Source organism: Pongo abelii, chromosome 16 (assembly GCF_028885655.2).
Source record: "Pongo abelii isolate AG06213 chromosome 16, NHGRI_mPonAbe1-v2.0_pri, whole genome shotgun sequence".
Classification (NCBI taxonomy): Eukaryota; Metazoa; Chordata; class Mammalia; order Primates; family Hominidae; genus Pongo; species Pongo abelii.
In genome coordinates, this window is record NC_072001.2 from 73,913,663 (window position 1) to 73,929,882 (window position 16,220).

A 16,220-nucleotide genomic window follows, 5' to 3' on the forward strand; every position below is an offset into this window, starting at 1 on the left:
AAAAAAACAAAAGGGTGGGATTATTACCTGTATCTCCCTAAGCCACAGTAGTTATTCTGCGTCCTTTCTGCTCTAAGCATTCTCATTTAAGTGAATTACCCAAGTATAAAAATGGATTGGGGGTTGGGAGAAAAGACAGGGTAATTTACAGAACTCTTTGAAGACACAAAGCTTGGGTTCACATTTCAGCTCTGTGACTTTACCTGAAATAAGACCAAAGTATTTAACCTCCATAAACTTTTTCCCACTTCTTTTATCAGGCTGCTTCAAAGAGCAAATATGATAAGGAATATACAAAGGCTTATAATGAAAATGCACCAAATAACCACAGGCTGTGGTTTGCCACCGGGCCTAAACAATTCTAGACCACTGGATAGTATTCTAGTGTTCTCTCTCTAGACTGGAAATCTTTTAAATTGAGAACAATTATTAGTTTGTTTGAAAGATTTTATAGTGCAGGTTTTGGCAGAATTTCTTAATAAGTAAGTTGATAACTACAATTCACAAGTTTCATTTGTATCCCAAGACTATCCAAATTCCCTTCAGGCATGCTTTTATCATCAATAATACTTACACAGATCTGCCTTCCACATCTAGTTTGCCTGGATTGACCCCCTTTTTAGCAAGGATTGAGGACACTTTTTCTACATCCCCCCTTTCTGCTGCTTTCATCAATCGGTCATCATATTTATTCCAATCTGCTGCATGCTACAAAAAGGAAAAAAAAAAAAGTAAATATGGCATACTACATTAGTTAAGATTTTCTAAAGAAAGAAAAAAGAGAAAGGAAAGCAGTACTGCATAATACATCACTTATTTTCCAGTTGCATTCTAAATTTCCTTCTCCCTTCTGTGCTAACTTCATTAGGAGAGCAGAGTTATAAAATCTTCCCAAAACACATGATGTACAAGAAACATTTAAAATTATACTTTTGAGGGAAAGCATGTTTCTTTTGTTCTCTGCCCAGTTCTCTTTGCCTTTGAGGCAAAAAAGGAAATCAATAACTACTGAACACCTACCTTGTACCAGGCACTAAAGTCCCAATCAACCCTAGTAAACTAAAATTATCATCTTCATTTAGCAGATAAGAAAAGCCAAGGCCCCAGAGACAGTAAATGTCTTAAATGTTCAAGCCCAACCATGACTTCTATAGTTCCAAAATCAGTGTGCTTTTCCCATACCCTTTCAGATTTCAAATCACACTTTCAGATTTGGCTCTGGTTACATAGCTCCTAGGACTCTTAGATGCAGTGGAATTCTACATACATTTTAAGAAACTACCCGCCCCCCAACACAGACGTTTATTTAAAAAGTACTGTTGGAAATATATTTATGGAGGCAAATTATATATATATATACACACACACATTCTATAGAGAAAGCAATTCATTATGTTTATATATTAGAATAAAATAAAACTTTTACACAGAAAAAACTAAAAATGACAGACTCTAAAGTATTAATTGCTTAACATCTAAAAAATTAAGATTACAGGTTACTTTCATTTTCTCCCTTTTTACATTCCACATGTATTGTTTTTATAAAAAATAGATTTTTAATTTTAATAAAAATTCTGTGTATGTGTATTTAGATTAAAGGTGGGGGTTTTAAGAAGGATGTCTCATATAACATACATTTTAATCGTATCAAGGTTATCTCTAACTTTAGAGAAAATACATTCAAGGTATTCTGAAGCCAATAACCTAGATCTTTTCTCAATAAGCATAAATGTCAGAACATAGAACTAAAATACATGTTACTTAAACAGGGGAGATTTTAGGCTTTTAAAATATTATACCAATTTACTAGTAAATTCTGTGCTAAATCCAGTATTATTTCTAGAACAAAAAAAGATCTGGATATTTTTCACTTAACTTACAAAACGAATCCTATGGCCACAAATACCCTAACAAATCTGAGAAAAAAACTGAATCACCTGTATATCCTCTAAATGTTTGATCAATATAATTTTATATCTACTATTCCTTATAAACCAAAAAAGAAAAGTAAAAAAAAAAACACCATCACTAATTTTCTTGTTAAACAAGTAATGTAAAATTAAATACTTGATGTAGAAAATGAATATGAAAACTGAATATGAAAAAAAGACAAATACATTAAAATTTTAACTCACTTCTGAAATTTAATATTTTAATGGAACCTGGTTCAAGTACCTACACAGATTTTAGAATTGTCTCTAAATTACTTAAATTTAGTGATGAACCCACTTCCTCCTAACTTCAAAAGTTTAAACTGCCAACTATGAGTACAGAATAACCCTACCTATGGGCTCCAAGTCTAAGCTACATTTTACGCATCACCTTTCTTAAGCTTTAAAACAAAAACAAAACAGTTTACTGACTTGGGGAGTGGTCGTGGACATAAGCTTACAAGACATTGTGTTTTCAAATGCCTAAAGGATTAAATCACGTTTAACACACAAATGCTTGTTCTAGATTTGATTAGTCTATCCTTACAATTAAAACAATCTCCAGTTTATTTCCAGGTAAACTTGCTGGTGGAAAAAAGAGCCATTTAAATCACCACAAAGTTGTAAAAATCCAAAAATAAGGCTTTCTTTAAAGATAATTAAATGTGATTAAAGTCTCACATTATCATATGATTTTCAGTTCTACACCAAGTACCATTTTCAGCTCTGATTCACTGTCAGTTAACAGTAACACTGTACAATTATTAAGATTTTATCATGTGCTTTTTAAACCCAGAGGAAGAAAGAACTTTTGTTTCCTATTACTAACCCCAATCTGCTAATCAACTAAATCAAGAAGAAAATAATAAAGCAAACCAAATTAATAAAACAGTAGTGCATTTTAAAAGAACAATTTCAGAAAGTCTAACCAAGAATCTTTTGTTACACTAGACTACTGGGATACCTACTCTGTTCTTAGGAGCACAAGAAAACCAACAGTTCATCATAGACAGGATTTAGTTTCTTGTTGCTAATGGCAAACTACTTTGCATTAAGTTACAAATCTCTGTAAGCTCACAAAGCAAACTCTCAGACAAACTCCTGACAAGTGACTCAGTCCCTCACATGCTGTGCTACACTTAGCTTGGATCTCTAACGATATTTTCTTCGTCTTCAGGATCCTTCTCCGCCTTCATAACGCTCGAATATTATCTTCCTTGCAATGCAGAACTTGATTAAGAGCAGCCCCAAGTCAGGTACAGTAACTCTACCTATTTCTTATTCTTTAGAAGCTAGCTATCTTTCAAAGTTGTCCCTTTGAGGGACCCCACTGGAAAACTTGAACAGCACTCTGCATCCTGCTGCCTCAACACTGCAACACAGACGCTGCAGTGCATGATAAAACTGTCCACATCCGAATTGTCCGGTAAACAGCGTGGAGCCTGTCTCCCATTGGTTGAACTCTATTTTAGATTCCATAGGACTTGACAGCTGAATGATAGAAAGGAGCAGCTAAGAATATATTGAAAATGCATGCTTTTCCTCTGAGTAATAAATTTCAGGTCTACTGGGGAAAATGACTCAAACATATTGTAAAACATGCTTATTATATAAAAACAAATTGTGTGACATAATGACAACATTTTAAGAGACAAATTTGGTTATTCCACAGAACAATATTTAAAACCAGTTTCAGTCTTAGGATCATCTAACATGAAGTTATAATAGCCCTGAAAACAGAATATAAAATTCTATTTTAAGCAAACGTGTCACATTTTAATTTAAGGAAACACACACACAGTAACACTTTCAAATTTTCTCCATTTTATTTTGTAACCCTATCAGTCTCTCTGCATACAACCAGGTTTCAGCTTACAACTGCTGCCAGTCTGTCTCCTAGCATGCTAAATGAGAAGAGCCAGAGGCACTGCCAAAACATTAAATAGAATACATCGTGATGAATACTTTTCAACAAATTTTAAATTTAACTCAGTACTTTTAGTTTCCAAGCTTAGCACCCTGCCTAATATGACAAGTAAATATTTTATTAGTGAAAAGTCAAATTACCTGGATTCACTGGATTAAAAAAAAAACTGGTTAAACACTAAATGAGGCAAATACACATTAGACAACGAGCTAGACTATTTAAAAAATCTCCATTTGGGGACAAAGCAGATAACTTCTCTGCATTCTCTACGATAGCATACTTGTATCAACATTTCTTACATTACCAAGACCGGTGCAAATTCAGGGTGGGTTTTTTGTGGTTGTTGTTGTTGTTGTTTTTTAACCACGTTCTCATTACCACAATAGCATGAGAATAATTTACACTTCCTCTAAAAAGACACATTTGTGAAAATTGTTTCATGGGAATGCAAAACATTCCAACACAAGTGTTTACAGGAAGGAGGTAGCTGCTATATTATAGATCATGCTGCCAGTTAAAAATTCTGCTATGTACTTCCACAAGAAATCTGTTTCCTACTAACTTTACAACATTAGGCCCATATTCTAATTATAAAATATATAAGGGTCATATACCATATCTTATTTTTGAAACAATGATTGTTTTTTCCCCCAAACCACGAGATATCACAATGGATTCATTTGGCTAAACCCAGAGACTCCACCCAGTCTATGTCAGCGTTCTTCTGAGGAAATCTGTGATAGAACTCAGACCTTGTCCTTTGGGTAACAAAGCAAGCACATTATTTCTAGAAATAGGACAGCAAAGGCAAAGCAAGAGGGAAAACAGTAACAAATAACTAAAGCCATATAAGTAGCTGCCCATGCTCAGGAGATAGGATTGTGTGTCCTAGTATTATGGATGTCCTGAGCTGCCTGCCACCTCCCCAGCCTCTGTGGCTTAAACTTCTGTGCCTGCTCTCACACCTTCCTTCATAGCTATTTCCCAAGAGCCCTAGGCAAATTCCCACCTTTGCTGTCCCCTGTACCTATAAGGTTCTTCCCTCCCCTACTTTCAGGTTCTTCTCCAATGTCACTTCCTCAGAGAGGGCTTCTCAGACCTCTGCATCTAAACGGGCCCACTCTACCCCACCACTCTTTATCCTTGCGCCCTGTTTTACTTTTCTGCAGGGAGCTCATCAGTATCTGCCATTACATCAGATGTTTATCTGTTTATTAGCTTACTGTCTCCTCAGCTCCCCTCTAATTTGCCTATATCTAAGGTTTCTTCTGGGTCTGGTTTGAAACTATAAAACTAATTTTTCAATAAGTAACTTGGTAGTCAGTCACTAGATTCTCACCCATCTTAAGGACCAGAATCCACATCTGCTTCATGAATCCTCTTTCCTCTTGGACTAAATTGTTAAATAGGCTAAATCTGTAACACACATTTACCAGCAACATTGTTTCCCAGTAAACTATCCACATTCAGACAACAAGTATCTATTGACCTGAGATGAGGGCAGTTAGCCCATGAGTGGTTCAGTTGATTGCAACTGAGCAAACAGATCCTACTGCTCATGGTCAATAAAAGATCCTTCTTCACACATACTCCTGCATATCCCACACCGCAAGTCTTTCTTTACCAGTCTACAAATCCACTGGACTCTTCAAAAAGCACTTTAGTTAAAACACATGTTCTTCAGAATTTTGCCTGACTCAAAAGTCTACCTGCTGTATACTAGTGGGATAATTTATTTATACTTTCTAGGCACCAGTGCCCTCAACTACAAAGCAAGGATAACAATAGAGAACCTGTATGTGTAAAATCAAATAGCTAATAGATATGAATGATCTCAGCACCATGCATGGTAGATGTTTATGCCCAAAAATGGTAGGCACTGGCGAGAGTCACAGGTGCTCCTGCTCCTGGGTCAGAGTTACTCTTAAAAGAAAAACTTCAGCTGAATTAAATTTAAAGTTGTTTAATTGAGCAATGAACAATTCAGAAATCAGGCAGCCCACAGAATCACAGCAGATTCAGAAAGACCCCAGGGATGCCTTGTGGTCAGAACAAATTTATAGATTAAAAGGAGAAGTGATGTGTAGAAATCAGAAGGGAGGTACAGAAATAGCTGGATTAGTTACAGGATGGCATTTGTCGTATTTGAATACAGTTTGAACACTCAGCAGTGTATGAGTGGTTGAAGTATGTGACTGCTGGGATTAGCCAAGACTCAGCTATTGTTACGGGCACATACTCCTAAATTAGGTTTTCAATCTTGCCTACCTATTAAGTTAGGTTATGGTTCATCCGCAAGGACTCAAATATAGAAGTACAGAGTCCTTCTCAAGGCATATTTAGTTTGCTTTAATATTACTAATCAGAAAAACACTCTTTAAAAAATTAACAAAGAAGTGGCCGGGTGCGGTGGCTCACGTCTATAATCCCAGAACTTTGAGAGGCCGAGGCAGGCGGATCACCTGAGGTCAGGAGTTCGAGACCAGCCTGACCAATGGGGTTTAGTAGAGAAACCCCGTCTCTACTAAAAATACAAAATTAGCCAGGCATGGTGGTGCATGCCTGTAATCCCAGCTACTCCAGAGGCTGAGGAAGGAGAATCGCTTGAACCCGGGAGGCGGAGGTTGCAGTGAGCCGAGATCACGGCATTGCACCCCAACTTGGGCAACAAGAGCGAAACTCCGTCTCAAAAAAATAAAATAAAATAAAAAAATAAAAATCCAACCAAACCTCTAGAAGTAACGATTTACAAGAAATACAGGGGACAGAGAAATATAATAAACTATATCACAAAGATTGCATCACAGGATGCAATCAGAAAGATCTACCATCGAGTAAACCATGGTTTCTTAAACAAAATACGGCAAGATTAAAAAGACAGAATTTAACCTATAAATTAAAAGTGACTTCAGAAACCTATCAAGCAATCATAAGTCACAGAACTTAAGTACCCTGATTAAACAAACTGTATTTATAAAAATAAAACAATTGAGAAAATATGACTACTGACTGGATATTGGATGGCATTAAAGAATTATAGTAAACTGAGATTTCTGACATGATAATCTTATAATTACTTCTGAAAATCCCCATGTTTTAAAAATACATACTGAAATATTTTTAGATCAAATGAATCAACTGATAAGATGCCTGGTATTTGCTTCAAAAATAATCAAAACAAGCAGAGGGCAAACCTAATCTAATAGCACATTTAAAAGATTATACACCATGATCAACTATATAATCTTTATTCCTGGAATGCAAGGACGTTTCAATATATGAAATTCATTGTAATATACCACCTTAATAGAATAAAGGACAAAAATCACAATGATCATATAAGTTGATATAGAAAAAGCATTTGACAAGACTCAACATCCTTTCATGGTAAAACTACCCAAAAAACTGGGACTAGAAGGAAACTGCCTCAACACAATAAAGACCATATATGAAAAGCCCACTGCTAACATTATACTCAACTACGGAAAACTGAAAGCTTTTCCTCTAAGATCAGGCAGAAGACAAAGATGCTGCTCTGGCCATTTCTATTTAGCATAGAATTGGAAGGCCTACTCAGAGAAATTAGGCAGGAAAAAGAAATAAAAGACATCCAAACCAGAAAGGAAGAAGTTGAAATCATCTCTGTTCTCAAATACAATGATCTTATTTGAAAAAAAAAAAAAAAAAAACTCTAAAGATTACAGATACAAACATACTCATACACACAAAACAAAAACCTGTTAGAATAAATTCAGCAAAGGTGTGGGAAAGAGTACACAAAAATCAGTTGCATTTCTATATAATAACAATGAACAATCCAAGACAAAATTAAACAATTCCATTTACAATACCTTCAAAAATAATAAAATACTTAGGAATAAGCCTAGTCAATTAGGTGAAAAATCTGTATACTAAAAATGACAAAACATTTTTGAAATTAAAGAAGTGACAAATCTAAAGACATCCCAGGTTCACAAATTTGGAAAACTGAATACCATTAAGATGTCAATACCACCCAAGGCAATCTAGAGACCAGTGCAATCCCTATTCAAAATCCCAATGGCATTTTTGCAGAAACAGAAAAATAAATCCTAACATTCATATGGAATCTCAAGGGACCTCAAATAGGCAGTCTTGAAAAGGAAGAAGAAAGGTGGAGACCTCACACTTCCTGATTCAAAGCATATTATGAAGCTATAGTAATCAAAACAGTGTCATAATGGCATAAAGACAGACATATGGACCAATGGAATAAAGTAAACAGCTCACAGATAAACCCTCATGTAATAGTCAAATAATCTTCAACAAGGTGCCAAGAGCACTCAATAGAGAAAGAACAATCTCCTCAACAGTGTTGGGAAAACTGGATAGCCACATGCAAAAGAATAAAGTTGGACCTTTATCTTACATCAGATGCAAAAAATGACTCAAAATTGATTGAAGACCTAACCATAAGACCCCAAACTATAAAACTCCTAGAAGAAAACACAGGAGAAAACTTCGTAAATTGGATTTGGCAATGATTTCCTGGATGTGACACCAAAAGCTCAGCTACAAAAGCAAAAATAGATCAATGAAACTATATCAAACTTCTGTGCAGCAAAAGAAACAATCAACAGAATAAAAAGGCAACCTACAGAATGCGCAGAAATATTTGCAAATCATATATCTAATAAGGGGCTAATACATAAATTACATTTTTAAATTACTATGACTCAACAACAACAACAAAGATTTTAAAATGGGCAAAGGACTTGCATAGAGATTTCTACAAAGATAATATACAAATAGCCAATAAGCATAAAAAAAAGTTCAATGTCACTAATCATTAAAAAAAAGTAAATCAAAACCACAGTGAGATATAACCTCACACTCATTAGGAATGCTAACATCCCAAAATAAGGAATAAGAAAAGAACAAGTGTTAGCAAGAATGTGTAGAAATTAGAACCTTGTGCACTGTGGGGATTGTAAAATAGTGCAACTACGATGGAACACATATGGTGATTCCTCAAAAAATTATAAATAGAACTACCATATGATCCAGCCATCCTACTTCTGGGTATATATCCAAATGAGTTGAAAGCAGGGTCTCCTAGAGATATCTGCATATCCATATTCATAGTAGCATTATTCATAATAGCCAAGAAGTGGAAATAATCCAAATGTCCATTGATGGTTGAATGGATAAACAAAATGTGGCATATGCACACAATGGAATACTATTTAGCCTTAAAAAGGAAGGAAATCCTGTCACATGCTACAACATAGATGAACCTTGAAGACATTATGCTAAATGAAATTAGCCAGTCAAAAAAAGACAAATACTGTATGATTTACTTACATGAGGTACCTAAAGTAGTCAATTTACAGAAACAGAAAACAATGGTGGATATCAGGGCTGTGGCAGGGGCAGAGATGGGGAGCTATTGTTTAATGGGTATAGAGTTTCAATTTTGCAAGATAAAGTTTTAAAGATCAGTTTAAACTTACTTAACAGTTAAGTATGTTAAGTAAACATACTTAACAGTTAAGTATGTTAAGTAAACATACTTAACAGTTAAGTATGTTAAGTAAACATACTTAACAGTTAAGTATGTTAAGTAAACATACTTAACACATGAATTTAAAATGGTTGACAGTAAATTTTTATGTTTTCAGTACAATTAAAAATAATAATAAAAACATAAATGCAATCTCTCACAATACCATCTTTTTTTTTTTTTTTTTTTTTTTTTTTTGAGACGGAGTTTGTTCTGTCACCCAGGCTGGACTGCAATGGCACAATATCGGCTCACTGCAGCCTGCAACCTCCACCACCCAGGTTCAAGCTATTCTCCTGGTTCAGCCTCCCGAGTAGCTGGGATTACAGATGCACGCCACCCACACCCGGCTCATTTTTTTTGTATTTTTAGTAGAGACAGGATTTTGCCATGTTGGCCAGGCTAGTCTTGAACTGCTGACCTCAAGTGATCTGCCCACCTCGGCCTCCCAAAGTCCTAGGATTACAGGTGTGAGCCACTGTGCCCAGCCTATTGCATGATTAATACTAACAAATATTAATTGTTTAAAATCAATCAGGGTTTTGTGGGTATAGATAAAACAAGATTGGCCACAGGTTAATAACTGTTAAAGCTGAGTTACAGGTTCATGGGAGTTCATTATAGTAAACTATTCTCTCAACTTCTGTATATTTCATTCGCCATTAATAAACTGGCTGATGTATACATATTTAAACTGCAAAACATCGTTATCACCAATGCCTTTCGCTGAGTCATTAATGTGGCAGGAAAAGCAGCACACCCTTTCCACTCTAATCCTTTAACAAAAGATACCTCTCTGCTTCAAAAGAAGTATTAACATATCAACATATCTTGGTGAGTCCACAGTCATATACTTACAAGGCAAGCCCCATAATATCAAATGAAAGCCTTCTAAAAAGAAGTAGTACATTTTTTGAGGGGTATTAAGGTTTACCATATATTATAACAAGTAAATTTCTATAGTCAGTTATTATGTTGGTTTGAAAAAGAGACATTCATCCCATTCAGAAAGCAGCAAGCCAAAGTATCTATGGTAAAAGACAAAATATAGTTGTTTCTAGAGAACAAACATTTTAACACAAATCAGTTATTTCACTAGGTAGATCTAACTGGATAACTTTAAACTCTAAATCAACATAAAAGAAATCACTTACAAGTTTTGATATTGACTCTCATATTAATATCAATTAGAAATTCGTAACTATTCCAGATACATAAAATTTTAATTTGAAAAGTAATGTATGTTTAGTGTAGAAAGCCTAGAATACATTTAAGTTTATAAATGAAAACAGAGATACCCCATAATTCCACCATGCAGAAATAACCATTATTAAAAACTTTACATCTAGACTCTTTTCTGTTAAAAAGTCTAAACAAGATTTATTTAAGCCCATGAGTCCAATACTGAATATTAATTTATTCAATATTTAAGACGGAAAGTCTCCTAAAAAATTTATAGATGCAAATAAGTAAGTAGACTTTAACATATATGCAAATCCATATGAAATACCTTATACTGTTTAATGGCTAGTCAACAAATCATAGCTAAAATGATTAGGTGACTAGTTTTAGCCTAAAGGTAATTTATATAGGATGATAGCAAAACTTTGATAGAAAACTGCTTAAAGCCAAGAGGAGTCATCCCAAACAAAAGTATCTAATTCACAGATCTTAATAATTTTGGTGTCATGGATCCCTTTAAAAATCTAATGAGGCAGGGCGTGGTGGCTCTCGCCTATAATCCCAGCACTTTGGGATCACTTGAGCCCAGGAGTTGACACCAGCCTGGGCAACATGACGAAACCCTATCTCTACAAAAAATACAAAAAAATTAGGCATGGTGGCACACACCTGTAGTCCCAACTATTTGGGAGGCTGAGGTGGGAGAATCACCTAGTCCTGGGAAGTCGGGGCTGCAGTGAGCCAAGTTCATGCCACTATATTCCAGCCTGTCTGTTAGAGCAAGACCCTGTCTCCAAAAAATAAATAAAAAATAAATCTGACGAAAGCAGTGGACCCTCTTTTTATTTATAATGGCATATAAGCACTCTGTGAGATAGGAAAAACCAAACTTTTCCCAACTCTCACACTCACCACAAAATACTTCCATGACCAAATGCAGAGAGGTCTTCCCCACTTACGGAGCAATTCTCCAGCACACAACATCTGGGTCTCCTACAATTTAACTCATTTCTGACACTAGTTACCTGGAGATCGCATCAGATCGCACAGACCTACAGACTCAGTCCCATAAGACTGTCACTCCCACCCTTCAGATGCCAACTGCAAGCCCCAGCTTGTGACCTGTGCTTCTGACCAACTGACTGTAAATCAGGGTTCCCATGACCCATGATTAATTTGCTAGAGCAGCTCACAGGACTCAGGGAAACACTTTACCTATGCTTACTCATTTATTGTAAAGGATGTTACCAAGCTTGCAGATCGAAGCGATGCAAAAGGTAAAGAATGTGGGAAGGGGTGAAGGGCTTCCTTGCCCTCTCCTGGCTCAGCATCCTCCAGGTGCCTCCACATGTTCAGCAACCAGGAAGCTCTCTGAACCCTGTCCTTTTGGGGCTTTCACGAAGGCTACATTGCATAGGCATGAATGATTATATCACTGGCCACTGGTGATCAACTCAACCATCAGCCCCTTTCCCTGCCCCTGAGGTTGGAGTGGGCTGAAAGTTTCAACCCTCTAATCATGGCTTGGTCTTTCTGGAAGACCAGTCCCCATCCTGAAAGTATCTAGGGGCTCCCAGTCATCTCATTAGCATACAAAAGGCACTCTTATCTCTCTGGAGATTCCAACGGTTTTAGCAGTTGTTTGCCAGAAACCAGAAGCAGGGATCAAATATATCTTTCTCGTTACATCATAATATCAAAAGCACATATTCAGAAAAATTTATATTTATTTTCAAAGGGTTCACTGACCTCCTTTGCACAATATAGAATCCATAAACCCCCAAAATAAAATTTTAAACCCTAATATAAGGAGAAGCAGCAAAAGAATGTGTATTTTACATAATGTTTATAAAACAAGTACCAAAGAACTGCCAGAAGACTGGATAATTCATTTGTTCAATAAAAATTAGACTGGGCACAGTGGCTCACACCTGTAATCCTAGCACTTTGGGAGGCCAAGGCGGGCAGATCACTTGAGGTCAGGAGGTCAAGACCAGCCTGACCAACATGGCAAAACCCTGTCTCTACTAAAAAAAAAAAAAAAAAATGACGACAGCAAAATAATTACTAAACATCTATGTGCAAAAGGATATAAATATTCACTCAACATTCAAATATGTATGATCAATTGATACTGCCAAGCCCCATTTACAGTGCTAGATATACCGGGGAAAGAAAATAGACATGATACCTGGCCTCAAGCAGGTGACAGGAATTAAACCCAGTCACTTTCTTCAACTGATCTCAAAGTATAATAAGGCAGACAGATACATATATAAACATGCACAAAACAATTACAGTATACTATAACAACACCACAATAATTATGTGTGCAATACAGAAATAGTTCAAAAGAGGGAAAGTCAGAAAAGTTCTATAGAGATGACTAACCTATCTATTAAAAGGTAAGTAGAAAATTACCAGGTTTGAAATACCATCACAAATTTAGGAAACGACAAACACAACGTGTGGCCTTTTATGGTCTACAAAGCACTTTATATTCATGATGTATGTATCAATTAAAAGCTACATGCAAATGACTCAGAAACACATCTGCAACCCAGGCTCCTCTAAGCTCCAGGTGTGTGTATATATATATATATCTCCATATACCTTCTTCATGATTCTTCTTAAGTGTTTTAAAAGCACCTACATGTCCCAAACCAAAAACATGCTCTTCCTCCTGAATTCTGATCCTATTCCAAGTTTCATTAACACAGCAAAGACACCAGAATCCATCTGGTTGTGTGTAGACAGAAATCTAGATATTAATCTTGACACCTTCCTTTCCTCGGTCCCCCCATCACGAAATCCTGCTGATTTTACCTCCCCATCTTACTGAAATCTACCTGCTCATCTCCATGTCCATCAAAATTACCCTATTCCAAGTTAGTACCATCCCTCACCAGGATGGCTGCATTTATCTCCTAAATGGTTTGTTCTCATTCATTCTAGCCCCTTTCCTTGTGTTCTCCACACTGCAGTCAGTAATTTTTCTAAAATGGAAACCTAATCATACCACCACCACTTCCCTATATCCTGTCCCACCTCAGTTAAAATCCTTTCAGTAGCTTTCCATTGCTTGTAGGATAAATACAAAGCTCTTTAATGGAGTCCAAAAATCCCTGCACAGTGCTGCCCTCACTTGCCTCCTTATATCATACAGAAAGTTAACCCTGTTTCTCATTTTATACACGCAGAAATGGAGTCACTAGGAGATTAAGGGATTTGGTCTGCTATAAGGCAACTGTAATTAGTTGCAGAATGATTAAAGAATCCTGTTGTTTTGACTTCTTGTCCAGTGCTCTTTGTACTAGTTAAGCTATTTCCATTTCTCTAATCATCTGGAAAAAAATCTTCAATGTAAAAATGCAAGTATCTTTTTAAAATTTCCACATAATAAACTTAGATATCCTTTATAGCAAAAAGGATGAAAACTTCCATATTTGCATATGCAAACTTTTATGAAGCACCTACTACTGTCAGGCATGGAAGACAGCCCAAGTCTCTCTTCCCATGGAACTTGATGTTCTAATGAAGAAAGATAAGTAAGCAACCAAGGAAAACAAACTATCACGTAAGAATAGGGAAGGAGAGCCGGGCGCGGTGGCTCACGCCTGTAATGCCAGCACTTTGGGAGGCCGAGGCGGGCGGATCACGAGGTCAGGAGATCGAGACCATCCTGGCTAACACAGTGAAACCCTGTTTCTACTAAAAATACAAAAAATTAGCCGCGCGCGGTGGCCGGCGCCTGTAGTCCCAGCTACTCGGGAGGCTGAGGCAGAATGGCGTGAACCCGGGAGGCGGAGCTTGCAGTGAGCCGAGATCGCGCCACTGCACTCCAGCCTGGGCGACAGAGCGAGAAAGAATAGGGAAGGAGACGTGATGAAAATGCTGAGAGTTGACTGTTAGGTTGGGTAACTGAAAAAGGCTGTTGTAAGAACGTGATCTTGACGGTGATAGCCGAATGACAAGGAATTTACATCCCAGACAGTGGGAACAACTAGTGAAAGGAGCTTAGATGTCTGAAAGAAGGCCAATGTAGCTGACGCATAATGAGTAAGACAATCCCAGGATGAGATAAGAAGGCAGACACCACCAGATCTATAATATGGGATTCCTCAGTTTTATCATAAACATTTTTCAAAAGGGACTTCTTGAAGGATTAAGGCAACTGTAGTTTCATGAAGTTGTTTTGGTCACTTTGGAATCAAGTCTACAATATAACTCATCCTGACAATATTACCAGCTGAATCTTAACTTGCTTTGAAATCTTTACAAGATGAATCAATTATCTTAATATAATAGATATCTTATATACCTCACCCACTCCAAACCCAGAAATCTAAATCAACTTTACAATGAACTATGCTAAAAAAAATCTACCATAAAAATAGCACTCCCCAAAACAGAGTTTCATAAAGTCACCATCCTCCAGATAAGGCTCCAAGAAAAGAAAGTCTTCTCCAATGGGAAAAATATATATCCTAAATAAAACTAAACATCGTTGATGTTTAGGCAAATTCCCCCAAAACATCTAATTAACAAAGTACAACAGGCTTCTATAGTACCCTATAATTACCAACATTCTCTGTTACACAAGCTCTATCACAATTGAAAACAGCAGACAGCAAAGCTTACGAAGCATAAACATTCCTTGAAGATTAGGCTGCACAATTAAGAACTGTTCTACAGTTCACTGGATTGATGATGGCTAGAAATATTTCCCCCATTCCATTTAGTCCAAAGGTTATTACTCCCACTTATATAACAGCAAATTAGAGCTTATGTAATAGAAAAGGAAAAGAATGTTAAAATATACCAGGGAAACGAAAGCTGTACAGCCAGCTTCTTTCTCCCTGACCCCTGACTCTCTTCTATTATTTCCCTTATCCTTAGTTAATTATGCCTCATTCACTTCTGTTATCCTTCCACTGTATGATTTGAAAGTATGTAGTTTGGACTCAATGGAACAAACAGAAGAAAGGGAAAATTATATCCTATCAATCATTTTCCTGACCAAGGCAAGAACAGGCTTAATCTCACTTTACTGGATTCTTCTACATAAAAATATAAAGGACAAAAAAGATGATGATGTTTTAAATAATAAATCTAACCTCTTCAGCATCTAAGGTGGCCATGAAATCTGAAAAAAAAATTAAAGAACTGGAGTCAGAAAGACTCAGAAACCATTGCTTTGCCAAGATTTCCTAACCACCCAGTTTGATTCTATTCTAGTCTGTTGTACAAATACCAGACTGTCTACCCCTCCCTAATGCAGGTATTTGTTACTTTATTAGAACTGTCTGGGCACTTAGAACAGTTTATTTAAAATATAGACAAGATGTGGCTTCTCCACGTTTAACAGTTATCATTTGTACTGTAATATTACTTATTTTACCCTTCCTCAAGAGGAGATGCATTAAATTACTAAGTAAATATATACACAGATCTTAAACAGAACAAATTATAATGTATATCATACAAGAATGAAGCTTTCAGGCTGGATAAGATTTTGTTTAATATTACCTTAAAAATACTAAGCAATTGGTTATCTGGAAAAAAATAAATTTTGTTCCTTGGTATTTTTTGAAAAGTGTATTCAACAAGAGTTCTTAAAAAGCCTAAATGTCATAAG

At 36.2% G+C, this 16,220-nt stretch overlaps 1 protein-coding gene across 3 annotated transcripts in view; it reads right to left on the bottom strand.

The window, feature by feature from the left end:
- The window catches only part of UACA (uveal autoantigen with coiled-coil domains and ankyrin repeats), a 98,347-nt gene that overhangs the window by 41,342 nt on the left and 40,785 nt on the right, over window positions 1-16,220 (bottom strand). For 2 of the 3 annotated variants that reach the window (XM_009249981.4, XM_002825614.5), the window contains exon 2: window positions 575-708. In XM_009249981.4, coding sequence (XP_009248256.4) covers window positions 575-672 — 98 coding nt within the window. In that variant the 5' untranslated portion in view covers window positions 673-708. Of the gene's footprint in view, window positions 1-574; window positions 709-2,899; window positions 3,327-16,220 lie in introns of those variants that run through there. The other variant, XM_002825616.5, reaches the window with a different exon arrangement.